This window comes from Diplotaxodon limnothrissa, linkage group LG16 (genome assembly GCF_057381915.1).
Source record: "Diplotaxodon limnothrissa isolate DT_005_m linkage group LG16, D_limnothrissa_male_GT1.1, whole genome shotgun sequence".
Taxonomy (NCBI): domain Eukaryota; kingdom Metazoa; phylum Chordata; class Actinopteri; order Cichliformes; family Cichlidae; genus Diplotaxodon; species Diplotaxodon limnothrissa.
In genome coordinates this window covers 2486187-2502749 of record NC_140611.1, presented here as the reverse complement: position 1 = coordinate 2502749, position 16563 = coordinate 2486187, and the positions used below count along the sequence as shown (strand labels likewise).

At 43.9% G+C, this 16563-nt stretch overlaps 1 protein-coding gene across 1 annotated transcript in view; it reads right to left on the bottom strand.

The window, feature by feature from the left end:
• The window catches only part of LOC146615559 (contactin-associated protein-like 5), a 135047-nt gene that overhangs the window by 71840 nt on the left and 46644 nt on the right, over positions 1 to 16563 (bottom strand). Inside the window, exon 4 of the mRNA XM_085375275.1 lies at positions 4759 to 4906. Coding sequence (XP_085231401.1) covers positions 4759 to 4906 — 148 coding nt within the window. The remainder of the gene's footprint in view (positions 1 to 4758; positions 4907 to 16563) is intronic.

Below are 16563 nucleotides of genomic sequence, written 5' to 3'. Positions count from 1 at the left end.
AATAAAAAATAAAAATTTCCTTTTTGTATACATTTCTTACAAATAAGCTTTTTCACTTAACTGAATATGTGAAGATATCCGGTCGTTAAGTGATGACGTGACGAATCCTACTTCCGGGTCTAAAGTAGTCTGCGTTTAATATGGCTTTTGTGTTGTTAACATGTTTAATGTTTTGTATTTTCTTCTATTTGATCTCAAAAAGCTCCTAAAACAGTCAGTGATCACTGTTGACCTCCCTCGGCTTTTATTACCGCTAATCATTTATTTAAGCTCAGTTTTTAAAACCTTAGGATGTAACTACAGCCCAGCCCATGCAGCAGTATATGAATGACTAACCTCGTATTGTGGATGGATTATCTCAGTTGTTCTCCTGGCTGAAGTTTGGTCCTTTTACAGCATCCTGCCATGCGATTACATTTGTTCCTGACCACCAAGAACACTCACGTTAACTTTTATCGAGTGGAAAAAAAGTTAGCTTGTTTATATTATGCTAACATAGCTGTGTCGCTAGCGGTCACGTAGCACATCATTATATACCAGCTAGCCCAACTTCAGTAACCCTACAAACGTCACTGCTGTTTAGTTTCCTGTCTTCATTTATGTTGGAAGTGATAGCAGAGCTGTACGTTTTAATTTGTTTCCAAAACCCCGCAGTCAGGACATGCTATATTGTATTTAGATAGAAGCTAGCGAGCTAACTCCCTGCTAACTTCTAACTCCGTTAAATGTCATAAATTCCGTTTTCATGGATGCCTGGATGTTAAACTCAATTGTTACACCTGGTAGAGCAGAACGCTGATCATTTTATTAAAGATGAAAGACTTTAGACAGTTTTTCAACTCTCAGTAATCCCACAGTGATCGTTTGATTTATGGACCTGCAGCAGAGTTTAGACCCAGACACGGCTAGTGACGTCAGACTTAACGACCGGATTATGGGAGGAGGGAGGAGTGTGCATAACAAAGGATGAATGGACTCAAATATGGGAACGACAATGGAAATGCACTTCCTCACGAAGATGGAGGGAATTTGGATGGAAAACTATGATAAGGTTCTTTATCACCCTTTGCCAAAAGACTCATTATGACGGGAATCCCCCTGTATGTTGGAGAAAATGTGGACACCAACGAGCACACCACACTCACATAATGTGGGACTGCCCTTTGATCAGGACTTATTGGAAAGACGTTCACGAAACACTACAAAAAATTTTCAACTGTACATTCCCTTTTGGAATGAAAACAATTTTTTTGGATGTACGCCACAGGAATGGTCTAGGGGCGACCATGGCTCAGGGGGTTGGGAAGCGTATCTGTAACTGGAAGGTCGCCGGTTCGATCCCCAGGCTCTCTGTCCTGGTTGTTGTGTCCTTGGGCAAGATACTTTACCCTACTGGTGTTGGCCAGAGGGGCCGATGGCGCGATATGGCAGCCTCGCTTCTGTCAGTCTGCCCCAGGGCAGCTGTGGCTACAACCGTAGCTGCCTCCACCAGTGTGTGAATGCGAGAGTGAATGAATAGTGGCATTGTATAGCGCTTTGGGTGCCTTGAAAAGCGCTATATGAATCCAATCTATTATTAAAAAAATAAATGTTGCTAGTTGCAAGTAAAAATGTATAACAAAGAAATGGTTATTACAAGATGTACCAACTTTATCATTGTGGTGGGAAATAACACTAGAGATTTACAGGATGGAGGAGTTAACAGCATACGTGAATAACATAAGGCGAATTTAATTCTCAAATTTTAAAATCAATAATCTGGCTACTGGTCACTCCTGATTGTTTGGTTTTTTTTGCAGATTGTGTTAATCAATGCCTGTAACCCGCATCGTAAATGGTAAAACCCAGAAATAATAAAAAAAAAAAAGGTTGGGTGAGCCAGAGCACGTAAAGGGAGAAATGCCAGTTTTTATTCAGGAGGCTGCAGTCCCAAATGTCTCTCTGGAACTTGACACGGACCTTGAGGTTGTCAAGCTTGTTCTGGAAGGACTGAACATTGGCTAGTAGGATACTTAGCAAGGCTGTGTGTGAACCCATAGCCTGTTCCTGATGCTGGCTCATTTCCCTCATAGCCTTCGCTTTGGGTCACGTCCTTTGTTCTCCTGCCGGCACTCGCTTGGCCAGATTTAACCAGAGTTAAACACGATGAAATGTACGTATATTATGGACTAGTAGAAATGAGAGTATCTCTGTTGTATTGTAAATGTGTAATTACAATAATGTCAATAATGCAAGATCAGGCAGATAGCAACAGAAAATAGCAAAAAATAAGCAAAAATACGTTAAAGTAGGATCAGAGCATCCAGCATCCAGACCTCACCGGCATGATCATGATCATGGAGGAAGATTTTATGGAGGAGTTATGGAGGAGTGGTGGGAACTGGTATTGCTTTGAACCCACAGGACCTGGGCTTTTTACTGTCATTGAGCTGAACATGAACTCCTCTTTATACTAAAGTATTCTAGTGTTAGATGTGAAGCCATCTGTCCAGCAGCTAAATAATACGGTCTAATGCCATGTTTTGTTCATCTGAGCCTGGCAAGCAGCACATGGTTTCTGTTATGTCTGGATACATAAAACCTCAGTGACTCAGTGTCAGGAGAATAATGCGCTTCTATAAAGAACAACAGACAATGATAAAGCATGCGACAAAGCAACCTGTGCCATTTGGCACAATTTATTATAATTTAATGTCACCACAATACACTAGAATAACCCATGGATATATAAACCGCATATATAAACACGAATATAAAACTCTGGTGGAAATGATAGTATTGATAATAGCTATGTGATTCCACTGAGGTGAGCCCGTTCCAGAGATCTTGTCCTGTGCAGCTTTTGGAATCTGTAATTCCTTACTGCTACACTCATCCGATTTTAATGACTCAGAGTATTACAGTACGAAAAACCGCAGGAAATACAAAATGTCTGGTAAGGCGTTGGATCATCATGCCCCACATGAACAGCTTCCTGTGCAGTGACTCTCCAAAGGTCTGCAGGAGGTAAGGAACATTTTTACAAAGACATACTATTATTTGGTGTTCAGATGATGGTAGTTACGGCTGTCTGAGACATCCATCTAAAATCTTCCATTGGTCTTCAACGAGGTTGAGATCCAGTGAAAAGGACAAAAAGTAGACCTAAATTATGCAAGCAAAACGTGTGGGTTGGGTCCAAAAGTGCATGTTTTCAGTTTCCGAGGCATGCCACTCCACCAGAACCACTTACCTGCAGGAGTTAAATCTTCAGATTTCAGCTTTAATTTGTACTGCGCTGTATGAGGCAGTCACTTCTCCAACATTGCTGAGGTGGTCGGTATCATAAAACTGTTCACCATGACCTGTTCTGATGGTGTTCCAGTGTGCAGTAATTCACTGGCTCATCTAGTTAGTGCTGCTTCACAACGTGTGGGCGAGGTGCACCAGTGAATCCCCATTACGTGCTTTTTATTGACTGTTCAAGATATATAAAACGCACTGTGTTCATTTTTGCTTCTGTTATAATCACAAGTCATTGCTTTGCTTTTAAAAGACTGTTGCACAATGATTATATACCAATAATACCAATAATGGACACGATGCCTTTTCTATCCAGATGCTTTCATTAGTGTTTGCTTGGTGTGAGATATTATAAGCCGATGCAGCTAAAAGCACCAAGTTTCACACCTTCAGGGGTGGTGCTGCTCTGCTATCAGTGTGTGTCACAGGTTTAAATGTCACAGAGCGCTTGTCCCATAAAGCCCACACAGAGAGACACAACAACCTGAAAACTGTAAGATATTTGAACTCTTACAGATGTGTTGTTGGAGCAGTCCAGAATGGTGCATCGACAGGTCATCAGATGCTCCACTAATGCCGAGGTTTGTGGTTCGATTATTGGCTGCTCCAGTCTGCACGCCAAATATCCTCGGGCAAGATACTAAGTACCAAGTTGCTCTGCGCTGCGTCCATCGGAGTGTGAGTGTGTGTGGATGTTAGATAGAAAGCACTTACACAGAAAAAGCATAGAAAAAAGTGCTTGTACAATATGAATGTGTGATGTAAAGTGATTTGAGAGCTCAGAGCAGAAAAGTGCTATATAAGAACCATTCCATTTACTATTTACTACTGCACTGGAGATCTCTGAGTGCTGCCTTGTCTCGCCCATTGGCAGGGCGAGGTATGTTTGTGTGGCTTTGTGGTGACATTTATTCACATTCATTCCAAAACCTCTTAATCCCAAACAAAAGGGCAAAAGCTTATCAGGAAACACATGCACACTCAGTCGATATATCCACATAGTGGTCCTGTTTAAAAAACAGCAAGGCTGTCTTCCTGTGGTGCATTTAAACCTTGGAAACTTCTGTAAATTTAAGCTACAAAAACATGGGACACTCCTCATTTTATGAAAATGTGACAGGCAAGACAAATTTGGAAAGAGAATTTTCAACTGTCAAACTTGTGAATAGAAGAGCTAACAGTGGCAGCAGACCAAAGCTGTGAGGGCGAAGGTTTAAATCACTGGTCTGTACACAGGTCCCAAAGCTCCGTAAAGTGCTTTTGAAACACTGATGCTTTTAAAATGAAAATAATTACAATAATGCTCCTTGTGCTAGTAAATACTCCAAGAATCCAGCATCATACATTTTGAAGTATTTGTCCTACGCTACAAAACCAAGTGTATAAATAAATAAATCGATACACGCAGTGTTGACTAGAGAGGGTCAGTGCAGACTTTGATACCATGGGATTAACTGCAGGCTGAGTGTTACTCACTGTAGGAGCACCCGTACACCTCCACCCTGAGGCCCATCCAGCCACTGGGGTTCCAGTCAAGGGGGACGAATCGCAGGAAGCGTGTCCTCACAGGGTGGGACAGCTTGTTCTGAACGACGCTCTCCGAGTTCCCGTTCCCGACAAACCTCTGCAGGTGAGAGAAGACAGACTCTGGTTGAAACAATTCTGATGTAAATCACAGAGACAGCACGTGACCTCATGTCTGCTGTGAGGAATCAGATTTTCACCAGGACACAGCAAAGTTCTTCTTTTACTGCACACTTCAAAAATAAAAAGAATAAAAATCGAAATCCCAGAGGAGCCCCGACAGCAACAAAGTGCTGACTAGGATAGACCAAGGGCAATATCTTTTTCCTATCCAATATCCTAACATATTATTTGATGTAAAGTGATAAGAATCGTTGGTGTTCTGTGTGAGACTGAGATAAAATGACCACTGAGGCAGCCGGGGGCAAAATAAGGGTTCTGATATTGTGTTTTCCCCTGCAGAGCTAAAAACAAAAACCTGTCAGTGCCGATGTGATATGTCATCCTTCTTTTCCTCCCTCACGTTCAGCTCCAGACAACGCCAGGGGACACAAACAAGAACCGAGCGAGTGAAATATGGAGATGGAAACAGAGACAAACAACTCCTCCTCTCAAATGACTGATCGTCAGCTTCGTCATAACCGATTCGAGACAGGTGACATATCAGATCAATAAGTACAACAAAGCACCAAAAAAGACGGATCATTGACAGGAGCTCCGGGCGGACAGTTGTGCACAATCAGACGAGCCGATCATTCGGCTTTCCACGACTACAGAGAAGCGACGGCCTGCGGTACAAATGACCGTCCGACACTTACGGCGCGCCACAGCAGAGGCGTCATCAAATACGCCGCGATGCTGCTTCGCGGTCGATAATCAAAACAGCAGTGAGAGGGTTCAGGCTGTTGTTGTGATTGATGCAACCGCTTCCTCATTTTGAGTCGTGCACCGAGGGGGGCCTCGTGGCTGAATGTTAAAGCAGGTACGCGATTGGCTTATTTACACATGCGCTCACATCAGCACAGGAGGGATTAACAAATGGAACTGGGGCTCACACATCTGGCAAAAGCAGATGTGTTACCTCAGCTTGGCACTGGAAGCTTCTGGAAGAAACAGAATAGCCACAAGAATGTGTGTCAGTAAGTTGCGCACACTCGCACAACTTTGCTTTTGTAAACGCTTCCAGCTACAAACATGAAACGTGTTCTGATGTTGGTTGTTTTATTGTTTTACTTGGAGTCAGGTGTGTTCATCACACACAGCCTGTGAGGCTCTGTGCTGCAGAACAGTTACACTGCATTCAACATCATCAGCTTCTAAAAGAATATGGATATCAAATATTTAGCATCACTTAATAATGTATTCAATTCACTATTGACTACCCACTTACAACCATACAAGTATCACATACAGATTTAATAGTTATAAGGCCTCCTTCAGAATTACCAAAGTAAGAAATTAAATTACATTTTATGAACAGTCGCCTGATATTATAAGGTAAAGACCTAAATCTCCCACAATCAGACAATCCTCCCGCACTTGGCAACAGTGGGAAGGAAAAACTCCCAGTTAACAGGAAGAAACCAGAACCAGCTCATGTAGGGGAAGCATCTGCTGCAAAATACATAGTACTGTATCTGCTAATCACTTCTAACTACTGCTTATTAAATGAGAAGGTTCCTGTGTATGAATAGTTTGGCTCTGCATGGGCCAGTATTGCAACTACAGTGATTTTTCCCTACATAACAGTTAATTATGAAATATTCTCATTCATTAGAGCCCACAGATATATCAGCAGATATCAGCCTGTCACAGATGTATCAGCAGATATCAACAGATATTAGCCTGTCACAGATATATCAGCAGATATCAGCCTGTCACAGATATATCAGCAGATATTAGCCTGTCACAGATGTATCAACAGATATCAGCCTGTCACAGATATATCAGCAGATATCAGCCTGTCACAGATATATCAGCAGATATTAGCCTGTCACAGATGTATCAGCAGATATTAGCCTGTCACAGATATATCAGCAGATATCAGCCTGTCACAGATATATCAGCAGATATCAGCAGATATTAGCCTGTCACAGATATATCAGCAGATATCAGCCTGTCACAGATATATCAGCAGATATCAACAGATATTAGCCTGTCACAGATATATCAGCAGATATCAGCCTGTCACAGATATATCAGCAGAGATCAGCCTGTCACAGATATATCAGCAGATATCAGCAGATATCAGCCTGTCACAGATATATCAGCAGATATCAGCCTGTCACAGATATATCAGCAGATATCAGCCTGTCACAGATATATCAGCAGATATCAGCCTGTCACAGATATATCAGCAGATATCAGCCTGTCACAGATGTATCAGCAGATATTAGCCTGTCACAGATATATCAGCAGATATCAGCCTGTCACAGATGTATCAGCAGATATTAGCCTGTCACAGATGTATCAGCAGATATTAGCCTGTCACAGATATATCAGCAGATATCAGCCTGTCACAGATATATCAGCAGATATCAACAGATATTAGCCTGTCACAGATATATCAGCAGATATCAACAGATATTAGCCTGTCACAGATATATCAGCAGATATCAGCCTGTCACAGATATATCAGCAGATATCAGCAGATATTAGCCTGTCACAGATATATCAGCAGATATCAGCCTGTCACAGATATATCAGCAGATATCAACAGATATCAGCCTGTCACAGATATATCAGCAGATATCAACAGATATTAGCCTGTCACAGATATATCAGCAGATATCAGCCTGTCACAGATATATCAGCAGATATCAGCAGATAGCAGCCTGTCACAGATATATCAGCAGATATCAGCCTGTCACAGATATATCAGCAGATATTAGCCTGTCACAGATATATCAGCAGATATCAGCCTGTCACAGATATATCAGCAGATATCAGCCTGTCACAGATATATCAGCAGATATCAGCAGATATCAGCCTGTCACAGATATATCAGCAGATATCAGCCTGTCACAGATATATCAGTAGATATCAGCCTGTCACAGATATATCAGTAGATATCAGCCTGTCACAGATATATCAGCAGATATTAGCTTGTCACAGATATATCAGCAGATATCAGCCTGTCACAGATATATCAGCAGATATTAGCCTGTCACAGATATATCAGCAGATATCAGCCTGTCACAGATATATCAGCAGATATTAGCCTGTCACAGATATATCAGCAGATATCAGCCTGTCACAGATATATCAGCAGATATCAGCCTGTCACAGATGTATCAGCAGATATCAGCCTGTCACAGATATATCAGCAGATATCAGCCTATCACAGATGTATCAGCAGATATCAGCCTGTCACAAATATATCAGCAGATATCAGCCTGTCACAGATATATCAGCAGATATCAGCCTGTCACAGATATATCAGCAGATATCAGCCTATCACAGATGTATCAGCAGATATCAGCCTGTCACAGATATATCAGCAGATATCAGCCTGTCACAGATATATCAGCAGATATCAGCAGATATCAGCCTGTCACAGATAAGATAAGATAAGATAAGATAGAACTTTATTAATCCCTCGGGTGGGTTCCTCTGGGAAATTCGATTTCCAAAAAAGCACAGCACCGACAGAAGTTACAGAGTTATACACACACACATATATATAAATACAGAGACAATATAAATAAAATATACGAAGGGGATAAATAGAATAAATAGGAATAAAAATAAAAATACAAGTGAATTGCACATTTCAAGTATTGAGTCTATTGCACTGTTGACTATTTACAAAAGTATTGCACAAAAGGTATTGCACAGTGAGGTGAAGAGGCACTACAGCTTAGTTGTTCCCCCCTCCTTTGTCCTCCTGTTTCCCCTCCCTCTCCCCTCCAGAGAGGAGGTAAACAGTCTGATGGCGTGTGGGACAAAGGAGTTTTTAAGTCTGTTAGTTCTTGTCTTTGGGAGAAGCAACCTGTCACTGAACAGACTCTTCTGGTTGTTAATGGCCGTGTGCAGAGGATGCCCAGCATTGTCCATAATGTCCATCAGTTTCTTTAATGTCCTTTTCTCTGCCACTGTCACCAGAGTGTCCAGCTTCATGCCGACCACAGAGCTAGCCCTCCTGATCAGTTTCTCCAGCCAGGATGAGTCCTTCTTTGCTGTGCTGCTCCCCCAGCACACCACAGCATAGAAAAGTACTCCAGCAACCACCGACTGGTAAAACATCCTCAGGAGCTTCCTGCAGATGTTAAAAGACCTCAGCCTCCTGAGGAAGTACAGTCGGCTTTGGGCTTTTTCATACAGGTGCTCTGTGTTGCATGACCAGTCCAGTTTATTGTCCACCCACAGCCCGAGGTACTTGTACTTGTTGACCACCTCCACCTCCTCCCCCTCTATCTGAACCGGCAGTGGACCTTCTCTGGACCTCCTGAAGTCCACAACCAGTTCCTTAGTCTTTGAGGTGTTGAGTTGCAGGTGGTTTGTGTGACTCCATGCGACAAAGTTCCTCACCAGACTTCTGTACTCCTCTTCCTGATCATCCCAGATACACCCCATGATGGCCGTGTCATCTGCAAACTTCTGAATGTGGCATAATTCAGAGTTGTAGCAGAAGTCAGAGGTGTACAGGGTGAAGAGAAGAGGGGACAGCACAGTTCCCTGTGGTGCTCCTGTGCTGCTGACCACTGTGTCAGACGTGATGTCCTTCAGCCTGACGTACTGTGGTCTGTCGGTGAGGTAGTCGGAGATCCAAGCCACCAGGCAGGGGTCCACCTCCATCCTGTTCAGTTTTTCTTGAAGCATACAGGGCCGGATGGTATTAAAGGCACTGGAAAAGTCAAGAAACAGGATCCTGACCGTGCCTTTTCCCCCATCCAGGTGTGAGTGGGCTCTGTGTAGGAGGTACAGGATGGCATCCTCCACTCCGACACCCGCCTTGTATGCAAACTGTAGTGGGTCCTGGGCATGTTGTACCTGTGGTCGGAGGAGGTTGAGGAAGAGCCGCTCTAGAGTCTTCATAAGATGTGACGTCAGTGCCACCGGTCGGAAGTCATTCAGCTCATTGGGCCGGTTCTTTTTGGGGACCGGGACGATGCAGGATGTCTTCCATAGGGCGGGCACTCTCCCCAGTCGCAGACTGAGGTTGAAGACTCGTTGTAGCGGCTCCCCAAGTTCAGCAGCACACGCCTTTAGCATCCTAGGACACACCTTGTCTGGGCCTGCTGCCTTTCTGGGGCGAAGCTTCCTCAGTTGCCTCCTGACCTGATCCACTGTGACACTGGGAGATGTTTGGGAGGAGGGGAGGGGGGAGATGTCTTGCTGCTGAGAGAGGGATTGGAGGAGGGGGGTGTCATGGTGTCAGGAAGGGGGGGAAGCGAGGGAGGTAGGAGAGTAGGGAGAGGACTCTGTAGTAAAGGTGGGGGTGAGGGTGGGGGGGTTGTGGGCTGGTCAAACCTGTTGAAGAAGTTGTTGAGTTCGTTTGCCTTCTCCACAGTCCCCCCCACTGTGCTTTTCTTGGTGTTGTGGCCTGTGATGGTTTTCACACCATTCCAGACCTCCCTCATATTGTTCCTCTCCAACTTCTGCTCCACCTTCCTCCTGTAGGTGTCCTTTGCTTCCCTCAGGCAGCGTTTCACCTCCCGCTGTGCTGCCTTCATCTCCTCCTTCACTTTGCTCCTGAAAGCCTTCTTCTTCATGTTGAGGACAGCTTTGACTTCCTGTGTTACCCACGGTTTGTTATTAGGATAACACCGTACCGTCTTAGCAGGGGCGACTGTGTCCACACAAAAGTTGAGGTAGTCTGTAAGACAGTGTGTCGCCCCCTCTATGTCCTCACCATGTGGGCTCAGGAGCACATCCCAGTCTGTGGTGTCATAACAGTCCCTCAGAGCATCCTCCTTTTCTGGGGTCCATCTCCGGATGGAGCGCGTTGTGACCGGCTGCCTTTGGACGAGGGGTGTGTATTGTGGCTGTAGGTAAACCAGGTTGTGGTCTGACTTCCCTAGTGGGGGGAGGGGGGTGGCTCTGTATGCATCTCTCACATTAGCATACAGTAGGTCAATTGTCCTGTTGCTCCTTGTGGGACAATTCACAAACTGGTGAAAAGCAGCCAGAGTAGAGTCCAGTGTGGCATGGTTAAAGTCTCCAGATATAATAATGAAAGCCTCGGGGTTTTGTGTCTGAAGTCTTGCTGTGACTGTGTGTATTTTCTCACAGGCAGCTGTTGCGTCGGCCCTCGGAGGGATGTAAACACACACACAGATCACATGACTGAACTCCCGAGGTAGATAATATGGCCGCAAGCTAACAGCTAGCAGCTCCAGGTCCGGACGGCATACCGAAACTTTAACGGAGACGTGTCCAGGGTTACAGTATCTGTTGTTAACGTAGACAATGAGTCCCCCACCTCTGCTTTTTCCGCTGGCCTGCGTGTCCCTATCGGCTCTCACGGGTGTGAAACCGCATAGGTCTACGTTAGCCTGCGGCGTTAGCTCGGTTAGCCACGTCTCCGTGAAGATAAACAAGCTGCACTCACGGTATAGTCTGTGGTTGTTCAGAGCGCACAGTTCATCAATCTTATTCTGTAACGAGTTCACGTTGCCCATGATCACTGTCGGGATTGATGGTTTGAATCGCCTCCGGTGATCCGCTCTCCTCGCTCCAGCTTTGCAGCCTCTGTAGCTCCTCTTTAGCTCGGCCGGGATGTTGTGTCGCATGCCGGTCTGTCCCTTTGTTCTTAGTGCCAGCAGCTCCGCTCTCGAATAGATGAAGGAACTGGTTCCAGAAGTTTTAAAAAGTGCATTATCCATCTTGTATCGCTATAATATATATATCAGCAGATATCAGCCTGTCACAGATATATCAGTAGATATCAGCCTGTCACAGATGTATCAGCAGATATTAGCTTGTCAGAGATATATCAGTAGATATCAGCCTGTCACAGATATATCAGCAGATATTAGCTTGTCACAGATATATCAGTAGATATCAGCCTGTCACAGATATATCAGCAGATATTAGCTTGTCACAGATATATCAGCAGATATCAGCCTGTCACAGATATATCAGTAGATATCAGCCTGTCACAGATATATCAGTAGATATCAGCCTGTCACAGATGTATCAGCAGATATTAGCTTGTCACAGATATATCAGTAGATATCAGCCTGTCACAGATATATCAGCAGATATTAGCTTGTCACAGATATATCAGTAGATATCAGCCTGTCACAGATATATCAGTAGATATCAGCCTGTCACAGATGTATCAGCAGATATTAGCTTGTCACAGATATATCAGTAGATATCAGCCTGTCACAGATATATCAGTAGATATCAGCCTGTCACAGATGTATCAGCAGATATCAGCCTGTCACAGATATATCAGTAGATATCAGCCTGTCACAGATATATCAGTAGATATCAGCCTGTCACAGATGTATCAGCAGATATTAGCTTGTCACAGATATATCAGTAGATATCAGCCTGTCACAGATATATCAGTAGATATCAGCCTGTCACAGATATATCAGCAGATATTAGCTTGTCACAGATATATCAGTAGATATCAGCCTGTCACAGATATATCAGTAGATATCAGCCTGTCACAGATGTATAAGCAGATATTAGCTTGTCACAGATATATCAGTAGATATCAGCCTGTCACAGATATATCAGCAGATATTAGCTTGTCACAGATATATCAGTAGATATCAGCCTGTCACAGATGTATCAGCAGATATTAGCTTGTCACAGATATATACAGTGGGGCAAAAAAGTATTTAGTCAGCCACCGATTGTGCAAGTTCCCCCTCCTAAAATGATGACAGAGGTCAGTAATTTGCACCAGAGGTACACTTCAACTGTGAGAGACAGAATGTGAAAAAAAATCCATGAATTCACATGGTAGGATTTGTAAAGAATTTATTGGTAAATCAGGGTGGAAAATAAGTATTTGGTCAATAACAAAAATACAACTCAATACTTTGTAACATAACCTTTGTTGGCAATAACAGAGGTCAAACGTTTACTATAGGTCTTTACCAGGTTTGCACACACAGTAGCTGGTATTTTGGCCCATTCCTCCATGCAGATCTTCTCGAGAGCAGTGATGTTTTGGGGCTGTCGCCGAGCAACACGGACTTTCAACTCCCGCCACAGATTTTCTATGGGGTTGAGGTCTGGAGACTGGCTAGGCCACTCCAGGACTTTCAAATGCTTCTTACGGAGCCACTCCTTTGTTGCCCGGGCGGTGTGTTTTGGATCATTGTCATGTTGGAAGACCCAGCCTCGTTTCATCTTCAAAGTTCTCACTGATGGAAGGAGGTTTTGGCTCAAAATCTCACGATACATGGCCCCATTCATTCTGTCCTTAACACGGATCAGTCGTCCTGTCCCCTTGGCAGAAAAACAGCCCCATAGCATGATGTTTCCACCCCCATGCTTCACAGTAGGTATGGTGTTCTTGGGATGCAACTCAGTATTCTTCTTCCTCCAAACACGACGAGTTGAGTTTATACCAAAAAGTTCTACTTTGGTTTCATCTGACCACATGACATTCTCCCAATCCTCTGCTGTATCATCCATGTGCTCTCTGGCAAACTTCAGACGGGCCTGGACATGCACTGGCTTCAGCAGCGGAACACGTCTGGCACTGCGGGATTTGATTCCCTGCCGTTGTAGTGTGTTACTGATGGTGACCTTTGTTACTTTGGTCCCAGCTCTCTGCAGGTCATTCACCAGGTCCCCCCGTGTGGTTCTGGGATCTTTGCTCACCGTTCTCATGATCATTTTGACCCCACGGGATGAGATCTTGCGTGGAGCCCCAGATCGTGGGAGATTATCAGTGGTCTTGTATGTCTTCCATTTTCTGATGATTGCTCCCACAGTTGATTTGTTCACACCAAGCTGCTTGCCTATTGTAGATTCACTCTTCCCAGTCTGGTGCAGGTCTACAATACTTTTCCTGGTGTCCTTCGAAAGCTCTTTGGTCTTGGCCATGGCGGAGTTTGGAGTCTGACTGTTTGAGGCTGTGGACAGGTGTCTTTTATACAGATGATGAGTTCAAACAGGTGCCATTCATACAGGTAACGAGTGGGGGACAGAAAAGCTTCTTACAGAAGACGTTACAGGTCTGTGAGAGCCAGAGATTTTCCTTGTTTGAGGTGACCAAATACTTATTTTCCACCCTGATTTACCAATAACTTCTTTACAAATCCTACCATGTGGATTCATGGATTTTTTTTTCACATTCTGTCTCTCACAGTTGAAGTGTACCTCTGGTGCAAATTACTGACCTCTGTCATCATTTTAAGTGGGGGAACTTGCACAATCGGTGGCTGACTAAATACTTTTTTGCCCCACTGTATCAGCAGATATTAGCTTGTCACAGATATATCAGCAGACATCAGCCTGTCACAGATATATCAGCAGATATTAGCTTGTCACAGATATATCAGCAGACATCAGCCTGTCACAGATATATCAGTTTGATGAAGTTAGCCAGTAATATCACTACTTCAGGCCCTTGGGGGTTTTTACATCCAATCAAAGAATTATTCCACCCAGTAAAAAGGTTTCCTGTTCTCAGCCTCGTTGCTGTCTGCCTTCCATAATCAAGCTTTGCAAGGGTTTCTTTGTATTTTTGTTCTAAATTCATTTGTTGTATTTTCCTGGTTTCTTTAGGTCACACGGACTGTGGAGCAACATAAGCCATCAGCTGTCATCCAGTTGAAATGTTCCTAAGCTCTACTTTAGAAACACACAACACACTTAATGGCATTTTTCTTTTCTTATAATTTAGGCCAGTTCACAGTGATCCTAAGATATGTTCTAAGACCTGCAGTGTTACAGAAAAGCGTGATTCCCTGAGAGCGAGCACACGGAGAACAAACCAGGCATTTACACTGGAAGAAGCAGCTTTATTTGTCCTGAACAAATGTCTCTGTGCTGCATGATGCAATGCAACTGTGAAACTCCCATATGGAGAATACAATTAAGACAATACACTCTGATTTAGACTGAATCCTACTCATTCGAACCGTTCATTAGCTTCGACAACAAGGCGCAGATGCACGTCAGCATGTCTCATTAGTATTCAAGAGAAACACCACAGTAAGAGCACCTCTGAGACCGTGCTGAGCTATGACGTTTGTGGTTTTCCACTCTTTAGAAAAGTCCACCACGAAAACATCCTGTGTGTTCCAGCTGGGAGATGAAATCTCCGAATAAAGGCCTGAGGGTGCACAAAATTTTCCATAGGCTCAAAGCATCAAGGTCCACAAAACAGCCGTAACCCCACAGTGACTTCATTATTTCTATTTATGTTTCTGTCACTGTGGAACAGTCTCCCCCATTAATTAAGACTCTTTACTCTTCCTCTCCGGTGATGAGCTCCCCTGTGTCAGTTTTCCTTTTTGTTGCATACAGAACGGCACATACGATTGCTTTAATCAATTCACTGGAGGGAAAATCTTGCTGCTGGCACTGAAGACGCTCGAGTATGCTCCAAAAGGTCACTACCAAGTTAAACAGCCTAGGGGAATGCATATTGAAGAGGAAGCTACGAGTACATAACCTTGCCATGAGCGAAAACACTATCGTGATCCCTGACTGCCAGGCAGAAGTCCCCTGACCTGGATCCGCAAACATCTTCCATATTTCCTGAGTGTCTTAGCTCATAACACAGAGTCTTCAAAATCGTGGCTCTAATTATAACATTTAATGGAATCCTCACTTTTATGACAAAACGAATGTAAGAGAGGTCGTCTGAAAGGCAACACTGTTTAAACTCGACTTGCCTAGAATGTGACCATCGGGCCAAATGCTCTTGGTGCAACCTGAAGACGAGAGGTGACCGTGGCTTTGCTTTAGCTACACCCAACCTCTGGAACAATCTTCCAGCTGCTATTGGTGCGTCTGGATCTGTCCAATCTTTTAAATCACGATTGAAAACTTATTTATTCAACCTAACATTTCTGGCTTGTAATTGGATACTTAATTGCAGCCTCCGATCCCGAACCAGCAGACTGAGAGACAGCTTTCTCCATCAGGCCATCAGACTGCTGAACACTTCAGAGACACCTCAGCTTCACTACTGGAACTTCAACATTATGCACTCCATACTGTATATAAATGCCACATGTTTTGCACATTTCCAACTGCCAACCTCTGTATATTTTATTGTATTGTTTATTCTATTTTTAAAATATGCACACACACACACAGTCATTCTGTGTGTAGGCAGGCAGGAAGAGAGGACCCAAAATGCAGGACTCAAGGAGGCAGAAGAAACTCAAAATACACAGCTTTATTGCTGGGATGAAGCAGAACAGAAAAACACTAACTAAACTGGGAGTACCGAATAACTAGACAGGTTGGCAGGCTGGCAAACAGAACACAGAGAGGGAGTGAGGGCAGAAGACGTTAACGACGCGACAGAACAAAGGAAGCACAGGGCTTATGTACACACGGCAGTAAGCAAGGGATGAGAGACAGGAGGGGAACACACCTGGGAGAAGCTGACGAGACAGGGGAAACGTATACTGAGCACACTCACATAAGACACAGACCTTCACAATAAAACAGGAAACAAGAAACCACTAAATAAAGACGCAGACCGAATATAACTAGGGATGGGTACCGGTGTCCGGCACCGGTTCTGACATAAACGGTAGTAACCAGACCGAAAAGCAGCGCACATTTCGGTGCTTTATTTCGGTGCTTTTTTTCCTGAGCTGT